The 14,185-nt window shown below is 41.7% G+C and overlaps 1 protein-coding gene across 2 annotated transcripts in view; it reads right to left on the bottom strand.

Annotated features, from left to right (window-relative positions):
- Positions 1-1,564: 1,564 nt before the first annotated feature.
- The window catches only part of wdr11 (WD repeat domain 11), a 236,000-nt gene continuing 223,379 nt past the window's right edge, over positions 1,565-14,185 (bottom strand). For both annotated transcript variants that reach the window (XM_014154429.3, XM_014154430.3), the window contains exons 25-29: positions 8,302-8,467; positions 7,598-7,695; positions 7,211-7,356; positions 6,700-6,779; positions 1,565-5,989 (exon numbers count right to left, since the gene is read on the bottom strand). In XM_014154429.3, coding sequence (XP_014009904.1) covers positions 5,808-5,989; positions 6,700-6,779; positions 7,211-7,356; positions 7,598-7,695; positions 8,302-8,467 — 672 coding nt within the window. In that variant the 3' untranslated portion in view covers positions 1,565-5,807. The remainder of the gene's footprint in view (positions 5,990-6,699; positions 6,780-7,210; positions 7,357-7,597; positions 7,696-8,301; positions 8,468-14,185) is intronic.

Here is a 14,185-nt window from a genome sequence, read left to right as displayed (position 1 = left end):
ATACCATATTCCCTACATAGTGCACTACTTTTGACCACAGCTCTATGGGCCCTGGTCAAAAGTAGTGCACTATAGGGAATAGGTTGTCATTTGGGACTAAAAGCCCAGGTCTAACGGATGGGACCCATACCCAGCCACTTTCTTTAAAGCACTAAACAGCAGCACACAATCAGGCTGTTTGTGTGGCCCAAAGACCTTTTGTTTCAGACTGTTTTTCCTCTCTCTTTGTTCCATTTCACAGTGAAGAGAAGTAACAGAATGCACATGACTGAATAAATTGAGGTGAGAGAGCGCTAGAGAGAAGGCAACAGCACAAACGTGACATTGGTTTGGATGCAACAGCTCAGCACTTGCCAGGAAAGAGGAACAAAAATGTATTCTAAACGTGGGGGGTGGGGGTCAATCAACCACAGCAGGGCCAGTTAAACCCCCTTACACCTCGATCACACCGACAGCGTCATTGCATTTTGGTACACCAGGTGCACATTAATTTCCAATGGAATGTTGCGTTTGCCTTGCAGCATTGCGATGCAGAGGCAGTGCGTTCTGTGTGGTGCATACATTGGATGAATTACATTTTTGAATAAAATTTTTGTTGTACACATATCCAGATGATGCTTCGTACATTTTGCGCAATGACGTTGTAGGTGTGATCAAGGAATTAGTCAGTGCGTCAATCTAAGTAACATTAAAAAAAAAATCCCCATCAAAATATGAGTTTATTCTAGAGATATGTTTTTTTAGCATGGGCTGCGTCTCAATCCACCTCATCCGCTTATGTCACCCTCCGCCATCTGCAGTGGAAAGTAGCAGAGCTACAGTGCTGTCTGTCAAACCAGGAGACATCCCAAAAATTGGTCTTCCCATGAAAACGTCTGCAGCATCCAAACGGTTTGGCCTACAAACTACTATGACCACTCTAGAAAAGGGAGACTGTGCTCTACAACCCCCACAACTGTCATGGGACTCAGCTAAATGTAACCCATACAAATGAATGTTAGTTTCGTGCCAACAAAAATAAGGGGTTAAATGTGTTTAAAAAATATATATATTTCCTGATTGCCTAGGTATTTTTTTAAATATTTTTAGTTAATTAACCTTTATTTAACTAGGCAAGTCCGTTAAGAACAAATTCTTATTTACAATGATGTCCTACCAAAAGGCAAAAGATATAGGACATACACACAAAACCTTATTCCTTTTTTGCCATTTATGAATGTGTTATTCAATGCATTTCTATGAGCTAGTAAAGGCCAAATAAAACATTTTATCCAATAATTTGAATATATGTTTTTATACATAAAGGGGTGCTAAAATCCAAAATCAAATACCTAAACAATCCATGGTATGACCTCCTGAAAACAATTCCATGTCAGCTTAGACCCTCCCCACGGCTTAGACGTTTTAAATTACTTAACATTTGATTTAATGTGCAAAAGGGATTTCCCAAAGGAATTCCAGTCTGTCCATGGCTGTTTGATACACTTTTTTACTCACTTTGTCTCTCTCATAGTGCAACAGTGCCCACATGTGGTCAGATAGAGAGAGACACAATATAGGTAGATACTTTAAATGCTTTTATTGCTATCCATTTTAAATTTTTTTCTAGAACAAGATTTATAAAGCTCAAAGCGGATGTGAGGGTCACTCAGTGTAAACATTATGAGACGACAAGAAAAAAAGGCAAAGCTTTTCCATTTTTGACACCGTCAAAATTCTAAATTGTCTTCAATCAAAACAAAATAAAAAGGCAGATTTTTTTTCTATATGTAGTTAACGTCCAAGTCACATACAATAACCCCTTAAAAGGCAGACAGTTGTTCTGTAAAGTTTAACAACAAAATGAAACAAAGCAGCAGTTGTTAATACAAATCTACTTTAAAAGACACCAGAAGGAAGGGGTACAGTAGCCTGATTCCAGGTCTGTTTGTGCTGTCTTGCCAACTCCTATGGGCAGCATTGGCAAGACAGCATAAATAGATTTGGGACCAGGCTAGGGGTACAGTGGGGGCCAATATTACTTTGACAATACTGTAGGACATGATTAGATCAAAATAAACAGTATCATATCAACTAATTGGATCTTTTAGACCACAGAAATAGTAAACCATAGATTATATTTCTATGGTCTGGACTCTAGTCCATTTCAGGCATAATGGAAACTAAAACTCCAAACACACAAACTACATGTCATGGATATGTGGGAACTAAGCCCTGTGTAATCCCCAAAATAAGCGTGGGTTACCATTGTGACATTGCCTAGGGTGGTCAAACAAGATCCCAAACTAGAACAGCACTCACGTGTTTCGGCAACAGAACGACACACGGATTTAGTTACAATATCACTTCAGAACAAGAAAACATAATACAAGTGCTACTAAACACAGAATTACTTTTCATGTACATCATTCACATATTTTTTTGTATATATATTTTTTAATAATTAATTTCTTTAATAGTTTTGACTTTTAACAAGACAGACGAGGCAGGGGAAAAAAACTATATTTTACCCGCTCTCCTAACACCCTATACGGAAGAGTTGACATGGGATTGGTCGTTTTTGGTGAGTGGTTTAAGAGCTATACAGTTTTTGGTATGTGGGTGTGAGTCAACAGTTAGACTGGTTTAGCCTAGTGATACAGTTGAAGTCGGAAGTTTACATACACTTAGGTTGGAGTCATTAAAACTCGTTTTTAAACCACTCCACAAATGTCTTGTTAACAAACTATAGTTTTGGCAAGTCGGTTAGGACATCTACTTTGTGCATGACACATGTCATTTTTCCAACAATTGTTTACAGACAGATTATTTCACTTATAATTCACTGTATCACAATTCGAGTGGGTCAGAAGTTTACATACACTAAGTTGACTGTGCCTTTAAACAGTTTGGAAAATTCCAGAAAATTATGTCATGGCTTTAGAAGCCTCTGATATGGTAATTGATATAATTTGAGTCAATTGGAGGTGTACCTGTGGAAGTACTTCAAGGCCTACCTTCAAACTCAGTGCCTCTTTGCTTGACATCATGGGAAAATCTAAAGAAATCAGCCAAGACCCCAGAAAAAAATGGTAGACCTCCACAAGTCTGGTTCATCCTTGGGAGCAATTTCCAAACGCCTGAAGGTACCACGTTCATCTGTACAAACAATAGTATGCAAGTACAAACAATAGTATGCAAGTATAAACACCATGGGACCACACAGCCATCATACCGTTCAGGAAGGAGACGCGTTCTGTCTCCTAGAGATGAACGTACTTCGGTGTGAAAAGTGAACAACAGCAAAGGACATGGAACAACAGCAAAGGACATGGTGAAGATGCTGGAGGAAACAGGTTCAAAAGTTTCTATATCCATAGTAAAACGAGTAAGAACAACAGCAAAGGACATGGTGAAGATGCTGGAGGAAACAGGTACAAAAGTAACGAGTCCTATATCGACATAACCATTCAAAGGCCGCTCAGCAAGGAAGAAGCCACTGCTCCAAAACCGCCATAAAAAAGCCAGTCTACGGTTTGCAACTGCACATGGGGATAAAGATTGTACTTTTTGGAGAAATATCCTCTGGTCCGGTCTGATGAAACAAAAATAGATCCGTTAATAATGACCATCATTATGTTTGGAGGAAAAAGGGGGAGACTTGCAAGCCGAAGAACACCATCCCAACCATGACGCACAGGGGTGGCAGCATCATGTTGTGGGGGTGCTTTGCTGCAGGAGGGACTGGTGCACTTCACAAAATAGATGGCATCATGAGGATGGAAAATTATGTGGATATATTGAAGCAACATCTCAAGACATCAGTTAGGAAGTTAAAGCTTGGTCGCAAATGGGTCTTCCAAATGGACAATGACCCCAAGCATACTTCCAAAGTTGTGGCAAAATGGCTTCAGGACAACAAAGTCAAGGTATTGGAGTGGCCATCACAAAGCCCTGACCTCAATCCCATAGAATATTTGTGGGCAGAACTGAAAAACCGTATGCGAGCAAGGAGGCCTACACACCTGACTCAGTTACGCCAGCTCTGTCAGGGGGAATGGGCCAAAATTCAACCAACTTATTGTGAGAAGCTTGTGAAAGGCTACCCGAAACGTTTGACCCAGGTTAAACAATTTAAAGGCAATGCTACCAAATACTAATTGAGTGTTTGTAAACTTCTGACGCACTGGGAATGTGATGAAAGAAAAAAAAGCTGAAATAAATAATTCTCTCTGTTATTATTCTGACATTTCACATTCTTAAAATAAAGTGGTGATCCTAACTGACCTTTTACTAGGATTAATTGTCAGGAATTGTGAAAAACTGAGTTTAAATGTATTTGGCTAAGGTGTATGTAAACTTCTGACTTCAACTGTACTTAGATACAGATTGTGTAATGCAGTTTGTGGATCCTTTAGAATTGCAACCCTACAGTATGCAACAGGAAGTACTTGCTGATTGGTTCATTTTAGTCCTGAGCCTGGTACCAGCCAATGCCATGCTCCTGATGAGGGAGGACTTTTAGTGATCTTGACAGAACAGCAGTCAACTTCATGCTGATTCTGTCTTTTCTGGTCCATTAGAATGATTTGCTAAACATTATATTTTAATGAGACATCTTCATACTTCACACATCAGAAAACACACAATAAAACTGACATCTTATGTCCTTATAGGAAAAAGCTGGAGATCAATCTGCAATCCAACTGTTGAATACTTCATGCCCACATTTTATATATTAACCAAGAAGCCCTTATAGCTAACAGTGGTCAAATCCTCTCTTCTGTGTAGGGGTATAATATACTGTGTCTGTTAGCGCAAACAATCCTGGCTAACTAGACTAGAGGAAGAGCCTCATCAGTGTCCCATCTGTAATGGAGGGACAAGTTGATGAATGCAGTCCCCTGTGCTAACTATGCCTGGCTTTGGTCAGTCTTAATAGAGCTACTCTATACCACCTACTCTCAGTTACTACACAGCAGACCGGGGCTCAAATACTACCACAAATACTTAGCTGTGCTTGACTGAGCTTGCCTGTTGCAATATAACCAATAGATACGTCTCAACCGTGCAAACCACGCCCATCTGACACTCCAAGCAGGCTAAAGCAAACACTCAAAGTATTTGAAAGATTTCAAATAGTATTTGAACCCAGGTCAGGTACACTGTGTGGGACATGTTTCATGTCTGAGCTACAGGGAATGGACACTCACTTGACCTAATGTCATTCATTCAAACATTTAAACATTAATTTAATTTACACTGACACCAGGATTAAATAAAAGGGAGTGCATAATACAGAATGTTGAAGGATAAAAGGTTGTGCCACTTTTAACTGCTTTAAACAGTAATTGCAGTACATCGACAGTCAGCAAACTTTGAATCTTCCACAGAAGAGTCAGATTATTACAAAACACTCAAAATAAAGCTAACAGACCATTCAAAACCTCAAATCAATCAACAAAAACTGATTATAATCTCTTAATCTGTTCTTAATAACCATAAATTGATGCATTAGATGAATGTATGCATTTGCTGTGTGAGTGAGTGTATGGTTCCATTTGGCCTGCCACTGGGGGAGAAATCGACATGCATACACATACACTGATCATGTGATGAATCAGAACACACATAAACATATTAACAGACATGGCAATCTCCAGTGACAAACACTTCCTCTCCTCTCCCCCTAAATTGCCCCTAGAACACTGATCCAAGATCAGTTTTGCATTTTCACCTGTAATAGTTACGATTAGGAGGGGTGAGCGTTAGCTGATCATAAATCTTTGCTTATGGGAAACTCCTCCCCTCTCCTCCACACTCAGGGATCACTCGGTGTTCTCCATGCCCTCCGTTTCCTCGGGCACTGCCCCCTCTCCCTGGAAGAGTTCTTCCAGCAGCTGCTCTCCGGCGCCCCCTGCCCGCGATGCCCAGAACGCGGCGCTCTCCCTCAGGCCCAGGGTGCGCAGCAGTCGGGCGTAGTCCACGAACGCAGCCCCGATCAGCTTATGTGGCAACACATAGGTCAAGGAGAAAACACTGGGAAATGGTATCAAATAAAAACACTCAATGGGCCCGAACCCAGGACATTCTGCACAACAACTACTTTCGATTCCTCTCAATCAAGATTACTCATGGAACAGACACACAGCAGACTACTCTCATGGGCTAACCTAGCAGAGTATGCCCCTCCAGGATAACAATCAGAGTTTTTGTTCTCTGTGTTCGAGTTCTCTGATATCTTAGACAGAAAGTAGCCTAACCTAGCTATTTAAAGAGTGGCAGTGAATTTAAGTTGCTAAATAAAGTGTGCTAAAAACAAGAAACAGACAAACCCCAATGCACAGTAAGATCTGGTTGGATAAAGGATGTGAAGTGTTCAGCCTGTAGTTGAGTGTTAACACTTCTGGCTCTGCACATACTGTGTACCACAACCCCGGAGACTGGGGTTCAATCCCCGCCTCAACCCTTCATACTGTTTCACCTATACATCAATCTCCCTCTCTTCTGTCTGAATAAAACATCAAAGTACAAAAGGTAGTGTGGTGTCCACTCTTCAGGTAAAGAAAATAAAGCATGTGAACTGTACTATAAAGGTACAGTAAGTCCATTCTGTTCCAGACTGCTGTAGTATTAGACTAGACAAACTTTGTGAGAAAGATTGAGAATAACCTGATTTGCACAGCCAGACTGTATGATGTCTTGACTTTGAAAGGATATTGGTGGAATCGTTGGCCTCCATCACACCGTACTTCAGGCAGGCTTCAATGAAGAGCGCTGCACGGTCAAAGTACCTCATGCTGTCACAGTTGAGATTGATGGATGAATGGATGGATGGGAGAAAGAGGTAGAGACAGGAGAGAGAGAAATAGAGGAGGGGTGGAAGCGACATCATAGACTTTCATCACAACTTTCTTGAAGTTTCACGTCAACCTGCCAGCCACACGCCTTTCTAATTTCATTTGAGATGTGTCATGGGGAGAGGCACATTAAAATGCAGGCTGCCACTGAGACAGCAGGTCTACTTACACAGAGCAGATCAATATTGAATGTGATGAGACAAGCAAGGTAGGAGAGCACCACCACACCTTTGTAAATGCTCTAAGTTAGACAATGAGGACCAATATGGAGACAGAGTCATGGTTAACACAGAGCTGAGCAAAAAGCAGAATAAAGTCCCAGAGGAGCTGATAATAGGGAACATGAGAGAGAGAGAGGCTGTTACTGTTACCTTTGGAGCATCTCTCCTACTTTATGGAAGCAGCCCAAGGACAGCAGCACTAGGATGGCCTTAGACTTCTGGTTGACCTGGGGGGAGCAGAGGTGCTCTGCCCAACGCTTTAGCACGTCTGAGCTCTCTGCCGGGTTCAGACGCACCTGACACACATGTGCAGGCAAATGCGCATACAGAGGCACACATAAGCGATCAAGTTATAATTTAAATGATGTTTTATAGGCTTTATCTTAAATACTACAACATTTTATATTACAGTACACTCTTGATTTGCAACGAACCATCTCCTTGATGCCAGCCCAGCAATATGATTTGAGAGTTTCTCTGGCCCTAATACTTTAAATGGGATACTGATGATGGACAGATGAGTGAAAGATAAGTTACCTTTGCCAGCCAGGCAGCGCGGTTCCACTCCCCATAGGTCTGCAGGTATCGGCATGCGTCCGCAGCCTTGTCAATCAAACACAGCAGTTGCACTCCCTCTGACAGACGGAGAAAAAGAGAGTGAGAGAGAGCGAGACAGAGAGAGTGATGGAGTGTGTGAGATGAGGGTGGTTGAGGGTTGATTACTAAGGGAAACTATAACTGCGCTACAAGGCCTTTTTTTTATGGGCTGTGGAGTTAAACTACCTGTTATGTGAGCTGTTGTGCTGCAGAAGGGGACCGTGGTAATAATACACTGCATAATAATACACTCAACACACAACCTACTCCATAGAACTAGAGGTGGGGGTTGTGCAATGGCAGAGGCTCTGCCTAGGCTGGTCTGGGTATTAGAGCCAAGGTAGGAAGATCCCATGGCATACACCACAATGGTACCACAGTTGAAACAATAGTCTCTTTGTTGCCACCTGCGTAGATATACAGTGTAATACTAGAGTGACTGACATCATAAAACTTAATGGAACTAGTGTTCTATTTAGCTTTATGGCCACCAGTACATGCCAGCTTGCCTTTGGCGATCATGATTGTGGCCACCAGTTTGATGGTGCTCTGGGAGGGCAGCTTAGAAATAAAATACTAGAGTGGCAGATGTCATAAACCTTCCATAAACTAGAGTTATATTTAATTATATGGCTTCCAGTTACCTGCCAGCTTGCCGTTGGCGATCATGTTGGTGGCCACTAGTTTGATGGTGCTCTGGGAGGGCCCTGAGGAGGTGATGGTGGTCACCAGACACGCCTTCAGCGAGTCACAGTAGTAACTGGGGTTGTCAGCACTAGTCTCCAACAGCAACTGCACCGCTCGGTCCGTCTGAGGGAGAGAAGGCAGAAGAAAAATGTTTTAAGATTATTTGTTATTTTAAAGGAGGCAGTCCCACAGCTTGCAACTGTTTTCATTTCTTTATTGGGGATAAAGACCGTGAGAGAGAGTCAGGGAAGTTAAGAGGGTTTGTGTCAGAAGTATTTTGTTTCTTTGAGTTCTCTCGTCTCACTGTTCCTTATTCAATGTCTGTGATGTCTACCGTTGTCCATTGTGACAACTGCAAAATTGACAGTGTTTTTCATATGTTTTAGGGGCATCTCTGTTATGCTTGTAATGTCTTTCTTTTGTGGACTCCAGGGAGACTAGCGGTCGCTAGGGCCAAGGCGTCAGCTAATGGGGATCCAAATAAAGAACAAAGAAAAGAGGTGCAGAGAGTGAATGAGAGGAGAGGAGGGAAAAACACAGTCATTATTTATACCTTTAATCAGGTAAAGAATGGTGGCCATACACTATGGACCAGTGAGTAATTGACCAGTAGTTAACATAAACATGTTTAGGATCTCCAGATTTTCAAGCATATGGTGCATTTGGAAAATATTTGGACCCTTCGACTTTTTCCACATTTTGTTAAGTTACAGCCTTATTCAAAAATGGATTCAATTGTTTGTTTTGTCTCGTAAATCTCCAGACAATAGCCCATAATGACAAAGCAAAAATAGGTTTTTAGAAATTGTAGCAAATGTATATAACCTCAGCAAAAAAAGAAATGTACCTTTTCAGGACCCTGTCTTTCGAAGATAATTCGTAAAAATCCAATTAACTTCACAGATCTTCATTGTAAAGGGTTTAAACACTGTTTCCCATGCTTGTTCAATTAACCATAAACAATTAATGAACATGCACCTGTGGAACGGTCGTTAAGACACTAACAGCTTACAGACGGTAGGCAATTAAGGTCATGGTTATGAAAACGTAGGACACTAAAGAGTCCTTTCTACTGACTCAAAAGAAAGATGCCCAGGGTCCCTGCCCAGGGTCCCTGCTCATCTGTCAACGTGCCTTAGGCATGCTGCAAGGAGGCATGATGACTGTAGATGTGGCCAGGGCGATAAATTGCAATGTCCGTACTGTGAGACGCCTAAGACAGCGCTACAGGGAGACAGGACGGACAGCTGATCGTCCCCGCAGAGGCAGACCACGTGGAACAACACCTGCACAGGATCAGGACATCCGAACATCACACCTGCGGGACAGGTACACCGGCAACACGTCGCCTATGGGCACAAACCCACCGTCGCTGGACCTGACAGGACTGACAAAAAGTGCTCTTCACTGACGAGTCACGGTTTTGTCTCACCAGGGGTGATGGTCAGATTCACGTTTATCGTCGAAGGAATGAGCATTACACCGAGGCCTGTACTCTGGAGCGGGATCGATTTGGAGGTGGAGGATCCATCATTGTCTGGGGCGGTGTGTCACAGCAGCATCATCAGACTGAGCTTGTTGTCATTGCAGGCAATCTCAATGCTGTTGGAAAACAGTAAAAGCACTGAAGAATACAAATTCCTTTTCTTCCCTGCCTAAGCAAGTTCTGACTCCGGCATCATAACTGAGAAGAATGGAATAAGTGACGCTTCAATCATCATTTTATTTCGGCAGCATTTGTATTTGAGAGAAACGGTGCTTTAATTGACCCTTGTCAATCAATCGACAGCTCTTCCAGCACCTAGCTGACTCGACTGTTAAACCCATCAACTTCGAGTGAATCTTTGTTTTCATGTCAACAATTTACTATATGTGATGTGCTAGATGCCTTGCTTAAGACTGTTGGAAAATCCACTGGGGCTGATATGTTGGATCCATTTTTGCTGCAGCTCTCTGCTCCCGATTTCTAAATCATTAAATCATATGTTTAACCTGATGACTATTTCTGGTACTATCCCCAAGATATGGAAGGCGGCCAATATACAACCCCTTCACAAGGGTGGTGACCCCAGACTTAAATAATTATTGGCCTATTTCTAAACTTTCTTGCCTAGCAAAAATATTAGAATCCTTGATTATCTCTTAGCTAAGAACTTTGAAATGTATTCTAAATGTACATCAGTCGGGTTTTAGACCAGGTCATTGCATCATCTCAGCTGCATCCCTAGTTATAAATCATGTGGTTAACGCTGTGGATAAAAGGAAATGTTGTGCTGCCCTCTTCATTGACCTGTCGAAGGCTTTCGATACTTTTGATCACTCACTGCTAATTCAGACGCTTTCCTCAATTGGCCTAGAGCAGCCTGAACGTAGCTTGTTTAAAAATTATTTGACAGATAGAACACAATGTACAGTGCATTTGGAAAGTATTCAAACCCACTGAATTTTTTCCACATTTTGTAACGGTACAGCCTTATTCTAAAATGTATTAAATAAAACATCCTCAGCAATCTACATTTACATTTAAGTCATTTAGCAGACGCTCTTAACCAGAGCGACTTGCATTCACCTTATGATATCCAGTGGAACAACCACTTTACAATAGTGCATCTAAATCTTTTAAAGGGGGGGGGGGGGGGTTAGAAGGATTACTTTATCCTATCCTAGGTATTCCTTAAAGAGGTGGGGTTTCAGGTGTCTCCGGAAGGTGGTGATTGACTCCGCTGTCCTGGCGTCGTGAGGGAGCATGTTCCACCATTGGGGTGCCAGAGCAGCGAACAGTTTTGACTGGGCTGAGCGGGAACTGTGCTTCCTCAGAGGTAGGGGGGCCAGCTGGCCAGAGGTGGATGAACGCAGTGCCCTTGTTTGGGTGTAGGGCCTGATCAGAGCCTGAAGGTATGGAGGTGCCGTTCCCTTCACAGCTCCGTAGGCAATCACCATGGTCTTGTAGCAGATGCGAGCTTCAACTGGAAGCCAGTGGAGAGAGCGGAGGAGCGGGGTGACGTGAGAGAACTTGGGAAGTTTGAACACCAGACGGGCTGCGGCGTTCTGGATGAGTTGTAGGGGTTTAATGGCACAGGCAGGGAGCCCAGCCAACAGCGAGTTGCAGTAATCCAGACGGGAGATGACAAGTGCCTGGATTAGGACCTGCGCCGCTTCCTGTGTGAGGCAGGGTCGTACTCTGCGAATGTTGTAGAGCATGAACCTACAGGATCGGGTCACCGCCTTGATGTTAGTGGAGGACGACAGGGGTGTCACCTGAGGAAGCACCTGAGCTCAATTTCGAATCTCATAGCAAAGGGTGAATTACATTTTGAAAAATGTCTAAATTAACAGTTTTGGCTTTGTCATTATGGGGTATTGTGTGTAGATTAGGGCTGTTGTGGTGACCGTATTACTGCCACACCGGTGGTCACGAGTCAGTCAAATTCCACATGACCATTTAGTCACGGTAATTAGGCTTCTCCAAGCTCTAATGCTGCTAATGGTCATTAGTAGCCAACCAAATTTGCTAACTGCCTGGTACTCAGCACTATTGTCCCTCTAATCACTATGACATCAATGCAAATGCCATCGAAAATCTAATCAAACACTTCATGAGAGTCCATGAGGTCATGTTGCACAACATTTCTATAGGCTATGCAATTGTGCGAGAAAACAGATTGATGGCCTCTCTTAAAAAGAGAAGAATCCCATCAGCTTTCTATAGGCTAAGCCTACTATATTTATTTCTCAACTTTCCTAATATTAAGCAAATATAAAACACCTTGCTTATCTTTACAACAGGAGTATGAAAGTATGAAAAAGAACCACAGGAAAAGTGTCCTCCATTCGCTATTTATGTGCAGAGATGAAATTTATTTTTTCCCCCTGCCCGTTTCAAGTCAGGTGCATGTTAATGGTCCATTCTAAATCAAAATGAACTTCACACATATATTATTTAGTATATGTAAAGCCAAGATTAAATCAAGAATAGTCTGATGGGTGACAATATTAGCCTATCACTTACAAATTATATGTTATCACTTGTGAATGATGAACAGGTTAATGCAAGAAACAATACTTAATTTGTTTTACTTTGTCGAATCCTAGTCGCACACCTCATGTTTTGATAAGGTTTGTATCATAACTAAAGTGGCCAAATAACTTCTTAAAAATAAGCACATTAATCCACTTTATAATACTGTATGCAGCACGAGTTTCAAGTTTTGGGAAGATCATTTTCACCATAAAAATGCACCTTTATAATAAAAGCATAACATGCATAATCACATTTGTGGTCAATTTTGATAATGTTTTCCCGTTAATGGAACATTCGCGCTTATAGCCTACTGCCGTGTGTGCAACGCTGCGCTTATAATGTGAAGAAAGTGTAATAGTTGATCAACATTTTCAGCTAAACATTCTGATGTGTTGCGTCAGCCTCATTCGGCAAAAACCTTTTTCATTTTTTTTTTATTATAGTGGTTGTGTTAATTTGGGATCTATCGCATCCCACAACTGTCCCAGATTTTGTTTGGAATATTTATTTCTCGCACAGAATAGCTCAACTTTTGTACTATGGGGGATAGTAGATTGACATAGGCTAGTGCTTTTGCTGCTCTTCAGGCCTACTCATCTTGTGGCTGACAAAAACTAAATGTGGACAGTTCTTACAATATCTTCAATATGCACCTCGGAATTGGATAAGGACACGGACAGTTGCGTCCCCGATGTGTCTGTCTTCACTTATAGCCTGTGTGAAAGACCAGCTGACGTGATGGAGAGCTGTGTGAGTGAGGTGAGTGGTGCTTCGGAGCAGGCAGCACACAGGGAGAAGGGCTGCAAAAGGCATGTTTTTTTTTTGGGGTGCATTATGGCCAGACAAACGGGATGCCGCTGGGAAATTGGAAGCATTATCAAGTGTAAATGAGAGACTGACGAAGTGTGTACAGCCTGCGCAAAAAACAAAGCAGAGTTCATGCCTTTCAAGCAACTTTTTTCAAATCATCATTAGTCACATCATGCAGCCTTACAATGTATTAAAAATAAAAACATATAGCCCAGTGTTTGTAGAACAACTAACGTTTCATTAATAACTCTAAATTAAGCATAAAAGAGTACCTATTTCTTTGTTAACCGCTCAACACAGAATAGCCGCATGTGCGCACTCCATCAAATCGTTTGGAGAAAAATAGCCTTTCTATTTTATTCAGCTTTGTTCATTTGTATTCTTCATACTATAAAATAATGCCACGGAATTCTAAGAAAATCTAGTCTGCTAAATGATATGGCATAGCCAGATCAGGACCTAACATAAGGACAACTCAGAGTATGCTATTCTGTTCTTCTGAAATAGACTACATTTCCTTCATATCATGTTTCTTTAGACCTGTCTAAAATAAATAATGGTTTTATTGTGAAGGTGTAGGCTATATTACATTAATTTATTAGACTATGAAGCTAAATGTAGATGTTCCAAAGGTCTGCATCAGTGGCTTGTAGGCTGTGTGTGGAACCATTTTAGAATTAGGCTGTAATGTGGAAAAAGTCAAGGGGTCTGAATACCTTCCGAATGCACTGTTTATGTACGGATGTTAAAACAGGTTTACTGGATATTACAAAAGGTGTCCCGCGGGGGTTGATTCTGGGTCCTGTAATTTTCACTGTTCACAATATCAACTTGTCTGTAAAAAATGATAACGTGCACTTGTATGCCGATGATACTGTTGTGTATGCTATTGTCCCCACGGTTGACCAGGCTCTATCTGAACTATAGTCTGCCTTCATTGTATTACTGAATGCAGGTAAAAAAAACAAAGTATATGTTATTCTCCAGCACATAAACAATTCTGATGATTT

The sequence above is a fragment of the Salmo salar genome, chromosome 18 (genome assembly GCF_965601325.2).
Source record: "Salmo salar chromosome 18, fSalSal1, whole genome shotgun sequence".
NCBI classification, from domain to species: Eukaryota; Metazoa; Chordata; class Actinopteri; order Salmoniformes; family Salmonidae; genus Salmo; species Salmo salar.
Note: the sequence above shows the minus strand (reverse complement) of the source record. Positions and strands in the feature narration are given on the sequence as shown.